The sequence below is a fragment of the Anolis sagrei genome, chromosome 4 (assembly GCF_037176765.1).
Source record: "Anolis sagrei isolate rAnoSag1 chromosome 4, rAnoSag1.mat, whole genome shotgun sequence".
NCBI classification, from domain to species: Eukaryota; Metazoa; Chordata; class Lepidosauria; order Squamata; family Dactyloidae; genus Anolis; species Anolis sagrei.
Genome location: NC_090024.1, coordinates 167,205,585 through 167,228,916, shown reverse-complemented (window position 1 = coordinate 167,228,916; position 23,332 = coordinate 167,205,585). Strand labels below are relative to the sequence as shown.

The window sequence follows — 23,332 nt, the reverse complement described above, 5'->3', positions numbered from 1 at the left end:
AGGTGTTTTGGACTGCAACTCCCACAATCCCTAACAGCCTCAGGCTGAAAGGGAAAAGGAAAGGGCCTGAGGCTGTTAGGGATTGTGGGAGTTGCAGTCCAAAACACCTGTAGGGCCCAAATTGGCCCATGCCTTATCTACACTGTAGAACGAATGCAGTTTGACACCACTTTATCTGCCATGGCTCAATGCTCTGGAATAATGGGATTTGGTGAGGCAGAAAAGGCTAAAGCAATTGTCAAACTACAGTTCACATAATTCCACAGTGAAGTGGTGACAAACTGCATTCATTCTACAGCCTAGATGCACCTTGTGATGGCAATAAACCATTGCTTTTTACTCTCTCCACTCCTTCCACTGAAATTCCCTCCACTTTTGCAGCCTACACCTCCCAGAATGCATTTCTTCCTTATCACTGAGGCCGCCTGTTATGCCCAGTCGCAATGAATTCTGGGATAGGTAGTCTCTGGAGACATATATATGAGCTGGTTGTTTCGGAAACGGAGACACTGACTGGAGGCTTGGGAACAGTTTATGGCAGCCGCCGTGGGCCAAAATACCCGCGGTGGCGAATGGGAAATCCTGAAGTGGAGTGTAAGGAGTCTGTTCAGTGGCCTCGGCGCCCTCGGTGAGCATGAATTCGGGATTTGAAATACTTTAGTAGGACAGAATCCCTGGAGAAGGAGTGGAAGTACCTTTCTTTGTGGGAATTCCTGGGTGGGAGGGCCTCAGAAGCTGCATGAAGGGCTCTAGAAATCCCTAGAGGTGGGGAAGGGGTAGAAAGGGTGTTTTCTAGCAGAAGAAAAAGTCTGGTCAAGTCATGATTTCTTTTCAAACTGGATCAACAGCTGCTCTTCTTGGGGGAGGAGGGGTAGAGACTTGGGGGAATGAACAGCTTTTACATACAATATTTCTGTTACCTATGTTTGATCTACACTGCAATGTAATGCAGTTTGGAACTGCATTGTATGGTCATACTGTAGACTCATAGAATGAAGTTCAGGCTGTATTATATGGATAGACAGTAGACACTGACTATATATTGCAGTTTGGTGGAGCATTGACCTTGAGTTTGGGAGTTGTAGTTCACCTCCATCCAGAGAGCACTGTGGACTCAAACAATGATGGATCTGGACTAAACTTGGAATGAATACTCAATATGCCCAAATGTGAACACTGGGGGACTTTGTGGAAAATAGAGCTTGACATTTGGGAATTGTAATTGCTGGGTTTTATAGTTCAACTACAACCAAAGAGCATTCTGAACCCCGCCAACGATAGAACTGGGTCAAACTTCCCACACAGAAGCCCCATGGCCAACAGAAAATACTGTGTTTTCTGATGGTCTTTGGCGACCCCTCTGACACCCCTCGTGACCCTCCCAGGGGTCCCGACCCCCAGGTTGAGAAACACTGCTGTAGACTCATTGAATGAAGCTCAGACTGTATTATATGGATAGACAGTAGACACTGACTATATATTGCAGTTTGGTGGCGCAATGGGAACTGCTGACCTGAAGGTTGGTAGTCCGAATCCGCAGGACAGGGTGTGCTCCCGTTGTTAGCCCTAGCTCCTGCCAACCTAGCAGTGAGTAGATCAATAGGTACCGCTTTGGCAGGAAAGAAATATGATGCGCCAGGCAGTCATGCTGGTCACACAACCAGGAGGTGACAATGCAGATTCCTCTTCTTGGAAATAAAAAACAGCAACTCCCTCAGAGCCAGAGATGAGCACCACCTCCACAGCCGGAAATGAAAGCCGGAAACACACTTTGTTTGTGTTTGTGTGTCTCATTATATTGTAACAAGGCATTGAATGTTTGCCGGTATCTGTTTACACTGTAATCCACTCTTGATTCCCCACAGGGAGAAGAACAAATATAAATATATTATTATTATTATTATTATTATTATTATTATTATTCTTTGATACACAACAAGATGAGTCCACAGCAAACAAGATCACTATGCTGGCTTTTGTGTTTAATCACATGTCGGACACTTCCCAAGAGTCTAGGACTGTGTGATGCATCGGTGAATAATGCATACAGATCAAGTAGGGTGGCCTTTTTCCAGCTGACATATGGTAATTTTGTCACCATCCATGGTTTTTAAGTGCAGGCCAAGGTCTTAGGCACTGCTCTCAGTGTGCCAATTGCCACTGGGACAACCATTACTGGCTTGTGCTAGAGTCTTTGAAGTTCTATCTTTAAATCCTTATATCATGTAAGCTTTTCCAGTTGTTTCTCATTGAGGAGTCTCCTCCTCCTTCTATGGCAGTGTAGATCCAGCCTGAATGAAGGATAAGGGATTAAGCCTGGATCTACACTGTCATATCCAGTTTCTGAATCCAGATTATCTGCTTTGAACTGGATTATATGAGGCTGTCCTGCCATATAATTCAGTTCAAAACAGATAATATGGATTCAGAAACTGGATTATTTGGCAGTGTAGATGAGGCCTCAGCTTCAAAGAAAAGGCAAAAGCAAACTTCTTCTGCACAAATCTTGCCAAGAAAACCCTGTGGACCCTGTGGTAGGGTCACCATAAGTTGAGAACAATAACAAAAATAGTAGTGGTGACCCCATTTGTGCTTCCTATAGGTTTTCTCTATAGGTTTTCTCTATAGCCAAACAATGTTTGACCTACTGAAAGAACATCTTAATGCTAAACATATTTTATTGGGGAAGAAATAACCACACTAACAGCAGTGGGATTTTCCTCCCAAGATGAGATTCCTGGCATGGAAGCAGCTAGAAAACATGAAATCCCCTGTAAACAAATCTTGCCAAGAACACTCTGTGATAGAGTCACCATTAAGCTGGAAATGACTTGGAGGCACACTACAATTGATTGTAATGTGAATGCAACAGGGGTGTCATTTTGAGGGGGAAGTAAGACACCAGATACTAATGGGCCCTTGCTTTCCACAGGGATACCAAAATGTGCGGATTTTCAAGTCCCATTATTTATGGGGGGATAGTAAAATTGTGTCCTTATATAAAATGACAAAATCAAAGTTTGTTTTTTGGAACTTTGAAACAAATATTTTCAAGTCATAGATAGTTGAATCCGTGGATGTAGAATTTGTGGATACAGAGGACTAACTACTTGGATAGGGGACCACCAATAAATACTTAGGTTACATATTAGAGAAGGAACTTGCAAAACTATGTTTTGAACCCCCCCCCCCCCAAAAAAAACCCCTATTAACTTCTTGTGGTGTCTATATGTTGATAGACAATTTGACGCACGAGGAAATAAAACCTGTAGAGTGGTTTGTGGTTGTACAGTAATTTGTGTACATATTGTGCACCATATCACGTTGGTTGCTGTCATATTCTATAATATTTAGACAGCTGTGATCAAAGAAAGAAATATGCAGTATGAAGAACATAGAGTCAGATATTTACCTGTTGTTTCAAAAAAGTCCTCTGAATTCTTTTGTTCTTCTGTTGTCCATCCCCAATAATGACTTTGATCATAGCATCTTTGGCTGCATATTTAAAGCATTTGAAAACTTGGCAGTGGTAATGCAGGGCACTTTTATATTCACAAGAGGCAACATAAACCCTTAACAAAATGTTGTTAGGAGTGGGATTCATATTAAGGGACATGTAAAGAAATGAAGACATACTAACAGCAAGAGCAGGAAAGACATGCACAAAAGGTAATCTGGCTATCGTAAGAAAGTAGTAATTATTTTATGGCTTTGGCATCATTGTTAAATTGATACCACCTCGTGAGTTACTTTTTTGGGCACAGGGGTTCCCATTTGTGCAAATGTGAAACTTAGTGGACCCTTAGTAGAAAGTAGCAGTAAAATCTTCAGGAAGCGGCCTTTACAGTAGCAGAGAAAGGGGGTGCAAGTTTTTGGGGTTAAAAGAAATCTGGAATACTCAAATTTGATTTAGGTTGTCCTTGTCTCTTTTATTCTTGATCTACATTTTGTTTTAGTTTTGAACTGCTTTTGTTGTTTTATTACTGTACGCTTTGTATCTGGCTGCGTATTTTCAGAAAAGCTCAGATCGTACCATTTCTGGTAGATATGGTGCCCGATCAGTGACAAAATGGATAGACCTGACTTCGAGAAAAAGTGCACAAAGTCATATCCCTTATTATTTCTTATCATGATCAGGTGTGCAGACTTTGTCCTGTTACCCTGTGTGGAGACTATATTCTACATAATACCCCCACAATGCCCCCTTGGGCATGATTAGCAAATTGATACTTTCTCAGTTTCCTAAAAACATCTACTCTCCCATAAATATATATTTGGTTTTAAATCATTCTCTCAAGAGACGAAATAAGTAGTCTTCATTAAAAATAATATAGTTGGTTTACTTACAAACTTCATGTATTCAGCATACAGGTACATTGCTTATCAGTTGAAAGTTGAAACAGTAAGTTCTCTAAGGCATTATGTTGGAGTCTCTTCTCTGTCGTATGTCTAATACATAACGAACACCGACTATTCAATACAATACTAACTGAATATTGACTTCTTAAATGGAGTCTCAGTCTGAATAGTCTCAGATCTGCTCACATGGTCTGTAGTCCCCACACAACCTCAAACAACATAGAGTTCAATAAAACAACAATTCATAGTAATTTCACTTTAGGCAAAGGAAAGAAATCCTTAAAATCAACCAGGAAATTCCTTCTTAAAATATTCATTCATTTGCAACCCCCCGCCCCTCCCAAACCATAAAAAACACATTATAAATTGAAACGAGCTAGGCAGTTACAAAACAAATTGATAAAATAATGTTTGCCTTTTCCACCCTATCACTAAATTGGTTCCTAAATAGCCGGAGACTTTAAACAAATTAAATGTGTGGTATTATGGATCACTTGGACTGTCAAAATCTCCTAATTTTTCTTCTGGATGCCTTTGGAATACAAATAAGTTTAGACTGGTAGCAATGGATACATGTCTGAATGAATATACCGTCTTCTTTCACATTGAAACGTCAAGAGGGCTGCTTGTTTGTTTGTTTTTTTCCCCGTCTGCATGCCAAAATTAATATTGGGACAAGATGTTTAAATCTACAGTCATGGAAAATGAATTGGGTTTGGTGGATTAATGATACTTAATATTGAGTGTTCTTTAAACATCAGTAGATTGCTAAAGGAAACCACGTGGATTTGTGCCAGCCCTGTTTTAGGATGCCTCAACACTAGCAGTCTGTTCATTTTTTCTTATGTGCCTAATGGGTGTGACTTGCCTTAGTTTCATGGCCTGATCTTTCCTAATGTTTTGGAGCAAACTAAATGACTTCAGCAGAATTTTCTTTCTGCAAACAAATCAAACTTGGCCAGAGCTACCATAAAAATGCATGACCCCCTCTTGATTTCGTTATTTCTATCAATGCAACATTTTGTATTCCTTTAAGCCTTCCTTTGAAATACTTGTGATACACGTATGACTTCCAAGTGTTTGCAGAACTGCTAGGTAATCTAGACTAGTAAACTGAAGATACGCAAGTCTCCACTGTAACTCCAACACCATTAAACCCTACCTTAGCCAGAACACTAAAAGTATGCCCCAAAATTATTTTGTTTTAACATTTATTTCTTAATAAATGGCTAAGTTTCAGTAAATTATAATTAGTACTCACAGTATCATTTTTAGCTAATGGGTGACATCGTTAACTGTCTCTAGAGACAAAGGTGGAGCCAGCCTGGAATATTCATTCCTCTGCATGGCTTTAGGCAATTTCTCATGTTTTTCCCTAGGTAGGATTTCCAGATTCTTTGAATAGTTCAGATAGTCAGTGTGTGTATCCAGTTTTCTGGAAAAAGCTGGGAAAAGGGAATGAATGGCATGCAATACCAATGAGGAAGAGTGAAAGAACAGCAGGATGGAAAAAAGAATGGAGGACAAGGAAGCTAAGAGGTATACTCAACACCCCCTATCCCAAATGGTCTGCCTGTAGATTGCATTATTGTCACCTAATGCTCAGCATCTAAGTAGAATATGATGGCACCGTTAGTGCCATATGAAGAAATTGGAATGTATTGCTTCCTGCTCAGTTGTAAAGCAATTAAGTTAGACACCTCTTGCGACACTGACAATGTAATACATCTATACTGTTGAATGAAGGCAGTTTGGCACCAGTTTAACTGCCATTGCTTAATACTATGGAATCCTGGGAATTGTAGTTTGGTGAGGTACCAGTACTCTGGCAGAGAAGGCTAAAGACCTTATAAAACTACAGCTCACAGGATTGCTCCCGTTGTGCAAATGCAGGCCACATGTGTATGCAGTATTGTGCTACCACTTGCATTATAGTTAAAGACAGGAAAATGTTCTGTTTTGCTTTGATAGTCTCACACTTAATTCTGTGGTTGGATTTCCAATAATTTCTGAATAAATGTCCTAATACATTGACTGTATTTATTTGGTTCCTAATATGTTAAAGTATTCCACATTAGATTTTGGTTGGCTGTGACTAAAACTAGATATTGTATTTCCCACTAACTTCAGCCTTCACTTGATTGTATTCATCTTCTCATCTTTAAATTTAGAAATTCAAAGACTGTCAAAAAATCAATATATGGGGTACCTTGCTGATTGATGATAATGGAGGAACATGTTCTGTAGTTTTTCTTATATTTCATTGATTGTATGCATTTTGAGTATGAATGTTCCTTGCAATTCATAGAATGAAGAAGTGGTTTTGATTGGTGGCATTCTACAGGGAACAGAAACTAGATAACAGAGATTCATTTGGATTCTTTTCATCATAAAAACAGCTAGTGAAAATGTCTGAGGTTGTTGATTTTCTCAACCTCAGAGGAAGCTATAAGCATCTCCTCCAAACAAATCTCACCATGGAAATGCCATGATAGGTTTGTCTTAGGTCAGAAACCATAGTTTGGTAGCAGGATAACAACAAAATAATAATTATAGATCACGAGAGGGGAGTATAAGTTGCTTTTAAGTGTTGAACCGACAAGACCTACTCAACTTAGTCACAGTTGAGGAATGATGAAAATTGCTGTCAGGAGCATCTGAAAAGCTACACATCTCTATCCTTGCTTTAAATGAGTGTTCTTGCCAAATCTTAAAAGAACAATAATAGAAAGCCAATCTACAAAAGCTGATTAACTGCAATTTTCCTGAACAAAGCTCTTATAGGTGACTAAATAGGTTGTTTTCCACTTCCCCTTCTTTCTGCAGCTGTGTAAATGCACCGTGTGGTGGTTAAAAAGGGTAGGGATACAACTTTCAGATTCCATTCACCATAGTTTGGTATCAGATGTCAGTTCATCTGCTTCAACAAAAGAAAATACTGACGCTCTGACCAAATTCCTGCTTTATCAGTGTTGCGGTGTTTGATTGTTATTCTTCAGTGCAAATATTTGCAAGGTAGTAAAGGTAAGGGTTTTCCCCTTACATTGTCCAGTCATGTCTGACCCTGGGGGATTGGTGCTCATCTCCATTTCTAAGCCGAAGAGCCGGTGTTGTCCATAGAAACCTCCAAGGTCATGTGGCCGACTGCATGGAGCGCTTACCTTCCTGCTGGAGAAGTTACCTATTGATCTACTCGCATTTGCATGTTTTCGAACTGCTAGGTTGGCAGAAGCTAGGGCTAACAGTGGGAGCTCACACTGCTCCCCAGATTCGAACCTGTGACCTTTCAGTTAGCAAGTTCAGCAGCTCAGTAGTTTAACCTACTGCGCCATTCAAAAGTTGAATGAAAAGTGGATAGTAACATTATTTGTACCATAGTTCTGTTTTACGCCCAATACTATTCAACATCTTTATTGATTACTTGGATGAAGGTTTAGAGGGTGTACTTATCAAGTTTGTAGATGATGCCAAATTGGGAGGAATAGGCAAGCAAGCAAAGTTCATTGATTATTCCACTGATCATATCAACATTAAAGACAAAAACAAAAAGTACACAAATAGACACTAATCACTATCCTAAGATTCCCGTAATAGTGAACTAACATACTTTAAAATTTAATTAAGTTAAAAGATAATTAAAAGGAATAGGTGATACTCCAGAAGACAGGATCAGAATTCAAAATGGCCTTCAATTAGTGAGCTGGACCAAAACTAACAAAATGAATTTCAACAAGCAGAAATGTAGGATGGTCTACTTAGGCAGAATAAATGAAATGCACGGATATAACAGTAGATGTAAAAAAGGTCTTGGAGTCTTAGTGAACAACAAGTTGAATTTGAGCCAATAGTGTGATGCAGCAGCCAATGGGGTTTTGGACTGCAACAAGAGAAGTAATACATTGTCCAGTCATGTCCCCCCAAATTCTGCTTTGGTCAGACCTCACCTGGAATATTGCATCCAGTTCTGAGCACCACAATTCCAGACTGATAAGCTGGAATGTGTCAAGAGGAGGGTGACTCAAATAATCAAAGGCCTGGAAGGCATGCCTTATGAAGAGTGTCTTAAAGAGCTGGGTGTTTAGCTCTCAGAAGATAAGGCTGGAAGGAGGTATGATTGCCATGTTTAAATATCTGAAAGAATGACATAAGGAAGAGGGAGCAAACTTGTTTTCTAATTCCCTGGAGACCGGGACCCCAGAGCAATAGGTTCAAATTACAGGGAAGGAGATTCCACCTGAACATTAGGAAAACATGTATTCTATAAGTTGTCTAGAGTTGTTCCAGAGTGGAAATCTCTGCCACGTAGAGTGGTGGAAGCTCCGTCTATGGCAGCTTTTAAACAGGCTGGATGGGCCTATATCGGAGGCACTTTGATTGCTTTTCCTGCATGGCAGGGGGTTGGACTGAATGGTTCATGTGGTCTCTTCCAACTCTATGTTTCTATGAGATGGTGTAATATTCTTTAAACTATATCTTTACAAAATGTATCCATTAGACTACATTGAAATTGCTGTTAGGCTAGAATAAAGTAGGCCGTAAGTGTAACAGGACAAGACATGCTTTTGCACATGCCTTGTATTTTTCAGAAACACACTCCCTTTTTTTGTTTGCATCCCAGATTCTGCTGCTTAATGTGTTTTGGATTCAGATAGGAGTTGACTGTCTTAAATAGGATATTAATATTTATGAGCTTAGCATCCTCTTTCTAAACAGAATAGACATAATATAAAACTGTGTCCCTTTTACAGCAATTCAAATATTTTCCTCTGCCTTCCAATTAGTGTTTAGGTGTTCTCAAATGTACACCAATGTAGTTTATGCACGCAAGATAGTTTACTGCGGAATAGAGAGCAGTTGGAGGACATTATGTTTTATTTAGCTTTGCAGGGTAATTTTACTGTTGTATATTTGGAATCAAATGTTTTTATTACTTATTCATAGAAGTTACAATTGCCTTTCTCTCTGAAAGAGGTGGGTTCTGTAATTTTATTGCCCTTCCTGGTCACAATAGCTTTAACTACCCAATAACACAAGCGTGCTTAGTGATGCCCAGAGTGTTCATGGATGTGCTTATTCCTTTCTCTTTTGCAGTAGCAGAAATTAGCATCTTTTGGGACAGTGATGGCTTTTCCTCTCGAATTTGAATATGGAGGCCACAGGGACAGATGAAGTAGAAAAAATAAAATCAAAGTTTATGTCAGCATGGCACAATGTGAAATACAGTAAGTAGAATGCAGTCGGTGGCAGTGAAGTAATGCAACCTAGGATTTTAAAAATGAAGAATCTGAATGTGGTCATAAAACAATTGGAGGTGGTTTGGTAGCCATAGTTAATAGCAACCGTTGTTAATGCCTAGTAGAGAAGGAAGTGGAAATTTGCATAGGGAAGGGAATGAGAATGTTCAAGCCTGTTCCAGATCCATTGGTTTAATTTGCCGTTGTACAGACAAGCCTTAGGTTTGTTGGTTCTCTTTTCTCTTCCACTACGGTGGAATCTTTCACGTTAGGTGGTCAAAAGATTTTACTATGTAAAAAATAGCAACTAACAGCAGCATGGTGTTATCTTTCAACCTGTACAAAGTAGTTATTCCTAGCAAAGATTTAAGGAAACAACGCAAATCATAGTTTATGTTGGGATGGGAAGCTTGTGGCACTTCAGATGTCGTAGGAATTAACTCTCATAAATCAGACCTAAGTAATGGTAAGGAATAATGAGAGTTGCAGCCTGACAACATACAGTCAACAGTTTCACCCTATCCTAAACAGTTACTCATCAGTTTAGGTTTCTTAAAATTAAAGATTAAAAATAATGTTTTATAAGTTTTTTATAGTTTTTATTTATAAGTTTATCAAACAAAATGTTTAAGTATACATTCTTCCCTCTTTTTACATTTTTTTTACAATATCTTAGACAAAAGAGTATGTCATATTGTATACAATCAGTATAAGAAAAAAATTCAGAAACATTTATACTCATTAATATGAGTATAAATTGTAATCTATTGGAACTGATTTCACTAAACACATTTTTAGGTATTGTAACAACACTATTTTTTTTGTTGCTTCTGTTACTCCTTCTTGGAGAAGATATGGATAAAGTTTATTTAAGTATTTTATTATGATTCTTTAAAAGTTGAAAGATATCTCAATTTGGTAAATATCAGTATAGTCAGAAAAACCTGTTCAGAATTAAAATGAAAATATCCTGTGGCCCATGTGGTCTCTTCCAATACTATTGTTCTGTGATTCTATGATTCCCTTTACACTATGTTTAAGCTAACCTGATCAAATTTCTTTTTCTTTTTCTTTGTAGGCTGGGTATTAAAAACAAAAACGTACTTTAGCAGAAACTCCCCTGTTTTTTTGCTTGGAAAATGCTATCATTTTAAGACTGATGGTATGTGCTATGAGTTCTATATACAAATATGCAGTCCTTTTCTAAGCATATATGAAATGGTGTGTTTGTGTGATTAGTTGATTGTGAATTATCAATTTGTGTGAAGTGAGTACCAGGAAAAGACAAAGCTCATTCATAAATAAAATGAATGACAGACAGGTAAGAAATGAAATGTTTTGTTTTTGTAATAATAATAATCATTATTATCATCATCCAATAAGTTAAAATAAAGTCCCCTTCTGCATTAGAGCAATCCAGAAATAAGAGTGTATTGTAGAGCATCTCTTCTCCAGTTTGCTAAGGACTTTGCTGAGTGGAGAGGAAGAACTAGACTGGGAATGAGAGACATTCAGTGGCTTCTGAACAAAGGTTGAGCAGAAATGTTACTTCCAGTGCCAGTTCCTCTGTGGAAAGTTGTCATAATGAAAACAGGAAGTCATTCTGCAGGTGTCACTTGTCATGTAACCAAGTAACAAATAACACTTGCTGAAATTTCCTCTTTTGGAGATGTTGACAAGCTGGAGTGTGTCCAGAGGAGGGCAAGTAAAATGAAAAAGGGTCTGGAGAACAAGCCATATGAGGAGTAGCTGAAAGAGCTGGGCATGTTTAGCCAGAAGAAGAGAAGGCTGAGAGGAGACATGATAGCCATATATAAATATGTGAAAGGAAGTCATAGGGAGGAGGGAACAAGCTTGTTTTCTGCTTCCCTGGAGACTAGGCTTCAAACTACAAGAAAGAAGATTCCACCTGAACATTAGGAAGAACTTCCTGACTGTGAGAGCTATTCAGCAGTGGAACTCTCTGCCCTGGAGTATGGTGGAGGGTCCTTTTTTGGAGGCTTTGAAACAAATGCTGGATGGTCATCTGTTGGGGGTGCTTTGAATGCGATTTTCCTGCTTCTTGGCAGGGGGTTGGACTGGATGGCCCATGAGGTCTCTTTCAACTCTATGACTCCATGATTTTATGATTCTATGATTTTATTTGACTACTAAAAATACATAAACTTATCTCCAGTTTTTTTCCTTTATGTGTCCATTGATTTCCCCCTGCACTTTTATCAGCACTTTTTCTATCTATCTATCTATCTATCTATCTATCTATCTATCTATCTATCTATCTATCTATCTATTTGATGCTCAGAGGAGAAAATGTCTCAATCGTCTTGTCTGTCTTCTGGTGGAAGGGCAATTTTGTCTGATAATGCCCTTAAATTTAACTTACCAATCAAACTAAGGGTAGGTTTTAACATTCCAAATGAAAGGTCCCTTGCTTTAGCTCTGCTCCTGGTATATCCTGTTTCCATTGGTTATATAAATCTCAATAATACCTATATTGTTAATTGTTCTAGTACAAGGCATTGACTTTTCTCAATTATTTTATAGCACATGATTATTTATTTTACAGCTCTTTTCATTTATTTTACAGTATTTAAGATGGATGATATATGATAATGTATATGTAGTGTCTATAATCTGTGATCTATCTGTCCTAGAGCCAACAGACCTGTCACCAAATGGATCAAACTATGATGTAACAGAGGAAGGGGTTTCAAGAAATGTTGAAGAGTTCCGTAAAGACTTTATTTCTAGAATATGGCTGACATACAGAGAAGAATTTCCGCAAATCAAGGGCTCAGTATTAACAACAGATTGTGGCTGGGGATGCACCCTAAGGACTGGCCAGATGCTTCTAGCACAAGGGCTTATTCTTCACTTTCTTGGCAGAGGCAAGTTCTAAGCATTTGTTGGGAAATTACAGTATATCAGCTGGTTCAGAAATCAGCTGCCAGGTTATTAACAGGACCGCCGTACAGGGAGAGAACAACTCCAATGCTTCAGCAGCTCCACTGGCTTCCAGTTTGCTACCAGGCAAAATTTAAAGTGTTGGTTGTTACCTTTAAAGCCCTAAATAGTTTGCGTCCAGACTATCTAACCAACCGCCACTCCTCATATGAACCTGCCAGGACACTATGCTCAACAGGGGAGGCTCTCCTATTGATTCTATCTCCATCCCAAACCCGGTTGGTTGGGATGAGAGCCAGGGCCTTATCTGCAATATCTCCTCATCTCTGGATCTCTCTCCTGAAGGATATTAGAACAACCCCATCACTGTCCCTATTTAGAAAACAATTAAAAACCTTCCTGTGTATCCTAGCTTGCGGAGAGACAAACAATTGAATATCTGGCCTTATGAAATGTGGAATGGTTTATGGAAATCGCTTTTTAAACTTTTGCTCTTATTGATGTTACTTGGCATGTTTTTATCAGTTTTATATATTACTAGCTGTGCCCTGCCACGCGTTGCTGTGGCCTATAGTAAAACTTATCAAAGTTGAGGTAGATATCTGGACTATTATGAAAGAGAGGTACCTACCTATTCCTTCCCCCTTTTCCTCCCCCTTTCTCTCCTTTCTTCCTTCTCTACCTCTTTCTTTCTTTCCTTCTTTCACTACTTGGTTTCATCCTTCTCTCTTTCCTTCATTCCCTCCCCCTTCCTTCCTTTGCCTTTCTTCCCTCCCTGTTTGCTTCCTTCTTTCACTTTTTATTTCCTTTTATTTCACCACCATCATAACAATAACAATAATGCAATGCATTGCCTCCGGGACCTGACACCTCTCCCATTCCCCCTAAAAGGGTCTCATAGGAACAATAGCATAATAATAATAATAGAAATAACAACCTTTACCCGCCACGTGTTGCTGTGGCCAATCTTCCCTCTTTCCCTCCTTCTTTCCCTCCCTCCCTCCCTCCCTCCTTCCTTCCTTCCTTCCTTCCTTCCTTCCTTCCTTCCTTCCCTCCCATCTTTCCTTCTCCTCTTCTTTCTCTATCTCTTTCCTTCCTTCCCCCTTTTTTGTTCTCTTCTGCTGTCTCTCTTTTCTTTCCTTCCATCTTTCCTTTTCTTTCCTTTTCTTCTTCCTCTAACTTTCCTTCCTTCCCCCTTTTTCTTTACCTCCCTTTCTCTTTCTTCCTTCTTTCCTTCCTTCCTGTCTTTCCTAGATTTTGACAGGGCGGGAAGGGGCGGGGTGGGGTTTGGAGGTGGCGTGAAGTAAAAGGAGGTAAGATTGGGGCAGGGGAGTGATGGAGCGTGGGGTTACGTGTGTGTGTGCGGCAGCGAGGGGAGTCATGGAGCGTGGGGTTGCGTGTGTGTGTGTGCGGCGGCGGGGGGAGTGGGGTTGCGTGTGTGTGCGGCGGTGGGGGGAGTGATGGAGCGTGGGGTTGCGTGTGTGTGTGCGGCAGGGGGTGTGTGTGTGTGGGAAGCGGCGCGGCGGGGCTTGGAGTGGGCATGGTTTCCGCAGAGGGAACGTTGGCCGGAAGGCCATGTGCGCGCTCCAGGGAACTTGCAGCTGGGCGCCAATGCGCATGCTCAATTGTTTTGCCGTTTTGTGAGTGTGTTGTTGTGTTGTTTTTCATTTTGAGTAGATATGTTTGTACCTTGTGGGTTGTGTTGTGGGCACGGGGATTTTAGTTAAGTTTCGTTGGGGGCTTTTTGAGTTTTGTTGTTTTGCCGTTTTGTGAGTGTGTTGTTGTGTTGTTTTTCATTTTGAGTAGATATGTTTGTACCTTATGGGTTGTGTTATGGGCACGGGGATTTTGGTTAAGTTTTGTTGGGGGATTTTTGAGTTTTGTTGTTTTGCCGTTTTGTGAGTGTGTTGTTGTGTTGTTTTTCATTTTGAGTAGATATGTTTGTACCTTGTGGGTTGTGTTATGGGCATGGGAATTTTAGTTATGTTTCGTTGGGGGATTTTTGAGTTTTGTTGTTTTGCCGTTTTGTGAGTGTGTTGTTGTGTTGTTTTTCATTTTGAGTAGATATGTTTGTACCTTGTGGGTTGTGTTATGGGCACGGGGATTTTAGTTAAGTTTCGTTGGGGGATTTTTGAGTTTTGTTGTTTTGCCGTTTTGTGAGTGTGTTGTTGTGTTGTTTTTCATTTTGAGTAGATATGTTTGTACCTTGTGGGTTGTGTTATGGGCACGGGGATTTTGGTTAAGTTTCGTTGGGGGATTTTTGAGTTTTGTTGTTTTGCCGTTTTGTGAGTGTGTTGTTGTGTTGTTTTTCATTTTGAGTAGACATGTTTGTACCTTGTGGGTTGTGTTATGGGCATGGGAATTTTGGTTAAGTTTCGTTGGGGGGGGTTTGAGTTTTGTTTCCTCGTTGGATGCCCCTAACAAATTTATATATATAGATTGCTTTTATAAGTGACTGTTTACACTAGTTAATTGTATTGTTTATTTATTGGTACTGTATGACATTGAGTATTTGCCTTTTGAATGCCGTAAGCCGCTCTGAGTCCCCACAGTGAGATGGGGTGGGATATAAACAAAGTCTTGTTGTTGTTGTTATTATTGTTGTGTATATTTAAATTCGGGGATTGGGTAACTTCAGAAATTGGGCAGTCAGTGTTTGTGGGAATGTATTGTTAGCATATGCTTTTTATTTGATTTTCATTTGTTTTTCAAGGGAGCTCAAAATAATAACAACAACAACAATAATAATTAATTTCTTACCAATCCTCATGGCTTGAGGTGTGTTACAACATTGCTAAAATACATAATCAAAACACGTAATCATTTAAAACACTAGTAGAATATGCATATTAAAACATATTTCCATAAAATATATATTAAAACACACAGAACAAAAGTTAGAAATAGAGTGGAAGTTTAAAATTCATCATTAAAACTATCTAGGTAGTTATGTTCTTCCCCTCATTTCTGATTTTATCTTCATGAAAGCCTCAAGAGGTGACTGATCTACGATCGCCCAGTGAGCTGTATGGTTGAATAAGGATTTGAATCTGACTCTTAAGGCCCAGGTTAAAATTCTAAATACTATAGCATATTTTAGCCATGCAATTCTGTAAAAACAGGATTGTGAAATATTATTTTCTTTTAGTTTCTGCAAGCATGAATTTATTTATTCTCCCATGATATATCTTTTAAGTTTTGTTCTTTTAATCTTTTTACTAGATGTATTAATAAATTCTGCCAAAGCAATATCTTGTTAAAATGGGTTTCACAGTCTGATGGTAAAATCTATGAAAATTAATTTTTATTAAATAATTTAAAAGGCACATTTATACAATGTAAGTTCTTGAAAATAGTGCTGTAATCATTAATGTGTGAAACATTCTTAAGGTTCAAAATACAGAGCAGTTAATTTTCATTATTCATTTACCCTGTTTAATTCTGTTTTCTGGGAATCGATAGCCTGTGTTGTAAAATCAACATTGCTGAACATCTTCCAAAGAAATTAGTAACTGTGATATATTTCCCAATGTTAAGTTGTCCACCTAAGAAGTTCTTAAATGTCTTAGACCTATCTTAGTGGTTAATGTTAAACCATTTAATTTCACCACTTTGAGTGATAATCTTTTACAACAAGATGAAAGCCTTTGATTTGAAAAAATAAATTGTGTTTGTAATACTGTCACAGATTGGACCTGGCCAGATGCATTAGTCAATGAAAACCCGGAATCTGAATCATGGACGAGTCACACAGTAAAAAAGCTTACAGCATCAGTTGAAGCATCCCTTATAGGAGAGAAGGAATTTAAGAACCAATCAAACCCTCCTAGGCAAATCCCCAAAGGGGACTGGGGGAAAAGAGGAAGCAGAGATGAACACTACCATCGAAAAATAGTTTCGTGGTTTGGCGATTCTCCACTTGCAAATTTTGGCTTGCATCGACTTATAGAATATGGAAACCAGTCTGGAAAAATGGCTGGAGATTGGTATGGCCCAGCTATTGTAGCACATCTTTTGAGGTAAACAATTGACCATGTTTTCTTCCATTTTTCTGTCAAATAGATGAGAAATGTTAATGTTATTACTGTGTGCAGGTTTCAAAAAAGTAAGGAAGTGAACGAAAATTGATGTTTAGTAGTGTTTTGTTGTCATTGGTGATTCAGATGTTGCAGAAACAGCAAAGTTGTTGAACCTTTTGAGTTCTGCTCATTTCTGAAATATTTCCACCAACTCTTCTGGTGAACAAAGATGCTAAGATCTATTCCAAACCTAGATTTTATATACAGTATCTTTAATGAAATGTTCTAAAAACTAACAACTCTTTTAACCTTGGAACATGCATAACATTATAGACTTATCTCTTTTTTTTAATACTGTAACCTGAGGGCTGTAATGTACTGATAGTATAATGAACTGTCAGAGTTTAAAATTGATGTTTTCAGCATTTCTTTGCACAGATCAAGTTTTTGTGAAATTGTAAGTGTATGGGACTATTAATATTATAATTACATCATATTAAAAGTAAAGGATCTGTGACATTCAGGCGAGACTTTTTTAAAGCTGAAAGTCAGATTTCTCAGTGCAAGATACATTTATGTGCCATTTTTTTGGACACAGTTGATTTTGTATTTTTATAGACTTATGTTTTAGATGAGCCCCCCGATGGTCATAAATTGAATCATTAAGCCTGATAAGCACAAGAGGCCAAAGTGCAGATGTAGATTTTTTGCTTCTCTATAGATGCAGGATTCATGTGGTGCTTGTATAACAAGAATATTCACCTTGAATAGGACTACAGGGATACAGCGCATAGTTGGAGAGGTGAAGGTTATTTGTATATCCTGCCACATCTGTAGAAGTAAATGATTGAACTTTAGCAGAGAAAGCGTATTTTCTACAATTTTGCTTGTAGAATAATTTCTTGATAATTTCCAAGAAAACCTTCATTTTAAGATTTGCATGCTCAGGTTGAATTTGAATACATGCATGATCAGATTCCATTTGTTAAGAAGTTACAGCACTGTATATACTATAGATTTCTCCTAGACTAGTTTAGAGGTTACAGTCATCCCTCAACATTTGTGGTTTTGACTTTTGATTATTCAGTGATATGATGAAAAATGTTCTCTCTAGGCATCTCTAGGTCCTCCAGCGTGACTGTGTCAATTTTCTCCAGTCATACTGGACAAAACACCTTTCTAGGAATCTGTAGGTCATCCAGTGTGATTCTATAGCAGGCATGGACAAACTTTGGCCCTCCAAGTGTTTTGGACCAACTCCCACAATTCCTAACAGCCTCAAGGCCCTTCCTTTTCCCCCTCAACAATTTAAGAGGCTAGAAATTCTCTCTCCCCACTCCCCAATAATGTCTTTATTCGTGATTTTTCACTTTCACAGGAGTCCTGTGCCCCTAACCCCAATGAACTTGTTAACTGTATTATTATGCAAACATCATGTTGATTGCAATTCTGTGTTCAGTTAAATAGGAATAAGTTATAATGAAAATAATGACCCTTACTTCTGAGTAAGTAATTTGCATTCAGACTTTAAGCTAAGAGCAGTGTCACGCAATACAAGTTACTGTTTTGTGTCCATCTTTTCCACTTGTATGAATTGGCTATGCTTGATGATATAGTTTCCACTATGTTGCTGCTTCGGTACTTGGCAAGTTTCTTTGAAGAAGAATGAATAGAATGACCCTACTGAAATCATCCATCCTGCAGAATAGGGTGTTGCTCTGGTTTTCAGAGCACCATCCTATCTCTGCTCATGTATAGATGACTTCAAGGTATTTATTCTTAAAACTAGTGATCCAAGGTCTGCTATCAAAATAAGCTTGCGCTTCCCCCCTCTAATTTCTGTGGCTTTGTTTCATAGAGGGATGGCATTTTGTGCAAATATTTTTTCAGCATGTCTTTATTGCTAATTTAGTAAGTTGAATTCAAAACTGTTTTTGCAGATTTCTGTGAAGCCCTCTTTATTTACTAATTTTAAGTAAGGGTGATGGACTGTAGATTGCTGTGTTCTTGTGTTCCTCCTAATTCACATCATCTAGTTAAGATATATATATAAAATAATGTTCGAAAGACATATGAAAAGAAACATACAATCTTATTTTCCTTTCAAAGGCAATATGCTTGCAATTTGAATTGCAGCTGTTTCAGTCATGTTATGACCGTGCTTAACAAGAATAATAGTAAAACCATGGCCTTTCTTTGGAACAGATCAGTATGAGGATTATGCCCTATGTAGTTTGTGTTCATTGTTAACCAGAAAAGGTCTCTTATTTTTATATAGAAAAGCTGTTGAAGAGGCAGGAGACCCTGAGCTGCAAGGAATAACTGTCTATGTAGCTCAGGATTGTACAGGTAAGTGTGCAACGAACAGTCTGAACCAGTGTTTAGAGTAGTGATTCTCAACCTGTGGGTCCCCAGATGTTTTGGCCTTCAACTCCCAGAAATCCTAACAGCTGGTAAACTGGCTGAGATTTCTGGGAGTTGTAGGCCAAAATATCTAGGGATCCACTGGTTTAGAGCATTTCATTGTAAAAAACCAAAAATATAAAATACTAAAAATGAACACAAATGTACAGGGCTTGCTCCATTCTAGGGCTTTACTGATCTTCAGCATTGGGAAATCCACATTGTACAAGCCTCAGCTTTGGTTTTCTTCATCCAGAAAGATACATGCTATAAACCTTTATTTATACAAAATAATCGATAGTAAATAATATAGAAAGCAATAAATAAATTACTCAGAAAATGTCATCTAGATTTGATTTGATGTAAGGTTCTTGATAATGGAGACTGCTGACTCTCATTAATGTATTAATATGTGGTGTATGCTTTATTTCTGGATACCAAAGCCTAACTCCATCTCAACTACAGTAGAAACATTTAATCAATCATATTTATATAACTTTTGATTTATCATCTGGGAGTCTGCTCTAGTTTGGACCCACATTTGGACTTAAGGCAAAAATGGTTCCACAGACTTTTAAATATTTGAGGAGCATTTATAAAAGAAAACACAATTGAAAACTTATGGGGACATTTTCTCCTTTTTAATCGAAAGAACATTACCTTCATCTCTATAACATCTGCCATCAGCTAGTCTCCTGAAGTTACCAACCCAAATATCTTGAATTAATTCTTTTCCTTATCATGTACAAACCATTTTAAATGATGTATTAATTCCCTTTCTCAGCCAGAAAAAAATCCAGTGTAATTAAAAGTGTAGTTTAAAAAAGACATTTCCCCTTTTCTGTGCTATTGGAGCAATTGAAAAATTTAATTTCTTTCTGCCCTGGATAACAAATGTGGTCGCTTTGCATTGAATACTCAGATATATCAGAAAGACAAGAAAGCAAGCATCGTTGGATTTCTGTTTCTCTTACATACAAATTTGCAGTAGTATTTCCCCCTAGTTCCCCAGCTGTTCCTATGCAGCCCTCTAGGCCACCCCAAAATCTGCTCAGTGCCATCTGGAGCAGTTTTTGAAGGTGTGGATGGAGGGACTGAAGTACTGTGTTCCCTTGCTATCTACTGGGATTTGGTCCATTATCTCCTATGGATAGAAAAATTTATGGATGATCAAGCCCCATTGTATATAATAGCATAGTGAAATTGGTCCATTATATATAAAATGGCAAAGCCAACATTTACTTTTTGAAGGGTTTTTTTTTGGGGGGGGGGTGGCAGGGCAATATTTTCAAGCCATGGATGGTTGAATCTTTGGATGCAGAATCCTATTGATTCGGAGAGCCAACTGTAGTGGATAAAAGCAGATTACATGGATCTGGGAATAATCAGTTTTCAAGCAAGATTATTTATATATTTCTGCTTCTGTTGGAGCACAAGAAGGAGTGTGAGGGAATACATCACTAGTCTTTTGACAGAGATGGTGATATATGTTTTTAGCTTAAGTTCAGACTTAGATAAGACCTTTTTCACCATGATATCTGGGATGTGTCTGTCCTACTACATGGTATGTCTATAGTCTGCCAGGGCTCAACACTTGCCTTTGGTATATCATTATGGAAATCATTTCTTGAAACAGGGGGAGGCTAAAAACATCAAAATGGTTTGCCAGTTAAACCTGAAGATAGCAATCTACCTTCTTATACAGTACCAGGGATTCCTACAATGAAATGTTTCCCAGCCTCATGGCTTTCTGCTGTCTTGTTCAAAAAATCCCACCATTTACTTTACCTGATTGCACTGCCACACCTTGTCTCCATTGTAGCTCAACCCCAATCATTCGAAAAGAAAAATGGGTGCATCTACATTGTAGAATTAATGCAGTTTGACACCACTTTTAACTGCCATGAATCAATTCTATGGAGATATAGAAGTTGTAGTTTTCATCTCTTCCTTAAGTGGTGCTGCCCCACCAAACTACAACTTCCAGGTTTCCAAGGCACTGAGCTGTGGCAGTCAAAGTGGTATAAAATTACATTAATTCTACAATGTAGTTTCATCCCATGTCTGGTATGACTAATGCTATCGCTTGTTTTTAATAACACAGGACAGCAATGAGTGTATCCATCAAGCGAGCAAAATTGTTTTGTTCTTTTCCATCCCTTTTAACATTACTACATATCTACAATGTATTTAATTTGTGTTTCAAAATGGAATGGAATAAACACAGCTTACTTTTCTTGTGTCTCTAAGTTTACAAGTCAGATGTTGTTGAAATGCAGTGTTCTCTCAAGGATTCAGAAAAACCAGGTGCCAAATCTGTGATTATATTAATTCCCGTGAGGCTTGGTGGTGAAAGAACCAACATGGAATACCTAGAGTTTGTGAAGGTATGAAATAAGTTCAGTCACTTTTCTGAAAGTGTCACTGGATGGTTTGAAAGTTAAAGATGATAATCTTCATTCTATTAAATGTATTTATGATTTTTATAGCAGCAGATTGTAAAGTTTGACTTTAGAAATTTGAAATTTCAGTGTGCAGGTATAATTGCAGAGCATAGATATTCAATGTTAAGCCACTTTATAACTATTCCAATATCTAATGGCTGCCTTTCTGACACCGTAATTCAGGATGAAGACTGATCTGGTTTTACCTGTACTTGTGTTTCTTCTGTGAACAGTCCCATGTGACCTTGATTTTAAAATGTTACTTAAGATCTTAAAGTTGTATTCCCCAACCTTAAGATGATGATGATTAAAGTACTTATAGTGAATAACTTCTACACCTTTTCTTTCTCAGTGATTTTAATACAAATTTCAAAGCAGTTAAGGAGGATTATCTCAAATTGGTATTCCTGCAATCTTCGTAGCCAGAAGTCCAGTGTAGTGTAATGGTTGTAGTGCTGGATTAAGATTCTGGGAAACTAGGGTTTGAATCCCTGCTTAGCCATGAAAGCTGAATGGTGCTCTTGACAAGTCACATTCTTTAGGGCTAAGAAGAAGGCAGTAGCAAACCCCCTATGAACAAATCATGCACAGAAAACCCGACGACAAGGTTGCCATGACTCGACTTGAAGGCACATAACAGCAACACAGTACTCTTGGCTGCCTCTGCTGCTGTATAATGTCTTGAAATTAACATGAGTCAACACAATCAGAATGAAAATCCATATTGTTTTGACAATATTTGATAGCATTTTAGGCTCCTGTGATTGTTGGTAGCTAATCATTGTTTGGGAATTGTTGCATTTCTCCCTAAGCCCCCTCCTTTTTTTAAAAAGCAAAAAGGGTTAGTGTGAGAGATTGACCCCTCCCTGCTGTTCTTCTGGCAGAAGACTAAAACCTTATTCAGACGGGCTTTTAAAGAAGGTTTTTAACATCAAGTCAATGAGTGCTGTGGTTTTTCGCTTTGAATATGTTTTAATGAGGGCCTCCTGGTGGCTCAGCAGGTTAAACCGCTGAGCTGCTGAACTTGCTGACCAAAAGGTCGGCGGTTTGAATTCAGGGAGCGGGGTGGGCTTCCACTGTTAACCCCAGCTTCTGCCAACCTAGTAGTTTGAAAACATGCAAATGTGAGTTGAAGTCCAAAACACACGAAGGGCCAAATTTTGCCCATGCTTGCTCTAGAGTGACTTCTTGAGAGGACATATTTTGTCAGATGTGGTTCGGTGTAACTATAGATACTAATCTCATGGTTACAGGGGTTGCACTTAATTGCAGTTTTCTTTGCTTAGACTTTACATTGCAAATGCATTAATCATAGAATCAGAGAGTTGGAAGAGACCTCATGGGCCAACCAGTCCAACCCCCTGCCAAGAAGCAGGAAAATTGCATTCAAAGCACCTCCGACAGATGGTCATCCAGCCTCTGTTTAAAAGCTTCCAAAGAAGGAGCCTCTACCACACTCCGGGGCTGAGAGTTCCACTTCTGAACAGCTCTCACAGTCAAGAAGTTCTTCCTAATTGTGATCCTTCAACTTAGAAAACTTAGAATATGGCACTCTTGAAAGTGTTTAAATGTATTCTGAATGTCATTCTAGACAGAATAGAGTTTGTACTTTGTTCTATACTGGCTACCACTTCATATCCCATGGCTGTGATCCAAAGCCACATAGCTGCATGATTTGCAGTTATCTTCTGCGAAAAAAATGGATGCATACAAGCATCTGTATGATGAATAGGCTTTTTGTCCTTGTTAGGAAAAGAAAATGGGGAAAGATTGGCATACTGAGGATTAATTTCCAAGCAAAAACCAGTTCCTATAAAATTAAGGCTTCCTTCCCAGCCTAATCATAAACCTGAATTTATTTTCTGTTATGTTGACAGGGAATTTTGAGTCTTGAATACTGTATTGGCATTATTGGTGGCAGACCAAAGCAGTCCTACTACTTTGCTGGATTTCAAGGTTAGTGTTTCTA

General features: G+C 38.5%; 1 protein-coding gene across 2 annotated transcripts in view; it reads left to right on the top strand.

Annotated features, from left to right (window-relative positions):
- The first annotated feature begins 456 nt into the window (after positions 1–456).
- Positions 457–23,332, top strand: part of ATG4C (autophagy related 4C cysteine peptidase) — a 33,628-nt gene continuing 10,752 nt past the window's right edge. The window contains exons 1-8 of one of the 2 annotated variants that reach the window (XM_060773652.2): positions 467–628; positions 9,451–9,581; positions 10,672–10,755; positions 12,248–12,481; positions 16,186–16,516; positions 18,795–18,865; positions 21,170–21,306; positions 23,241–23,319. In XM_060773652.2, the coding sequence (XP_060629635.2) occupies positions 9,506–9,581; positions 10,672–10,755; positions 12,248–12,481; positions 16,186–16,516; positions 18,795–18,865; positions 21,170–21,306; positions 23,241–23,319 (1,012 nt within the window). In that variant the 5' untranslated portion in view covers positions 467–628; positions 9,451–9,505. Of the gene's footprint in view, positions 629–9,450; positions 9,582–10,671; positions 10,756–12,247; positions 12,482–16,185; positions 16,517–18,794; positions 18,866–21,169; positions 21,307–23,240; positions 23,320–23,332 lie in introns of both variants that reach the window. The other variant, XM_067467856.1, reaches the window with a different exon arrangement.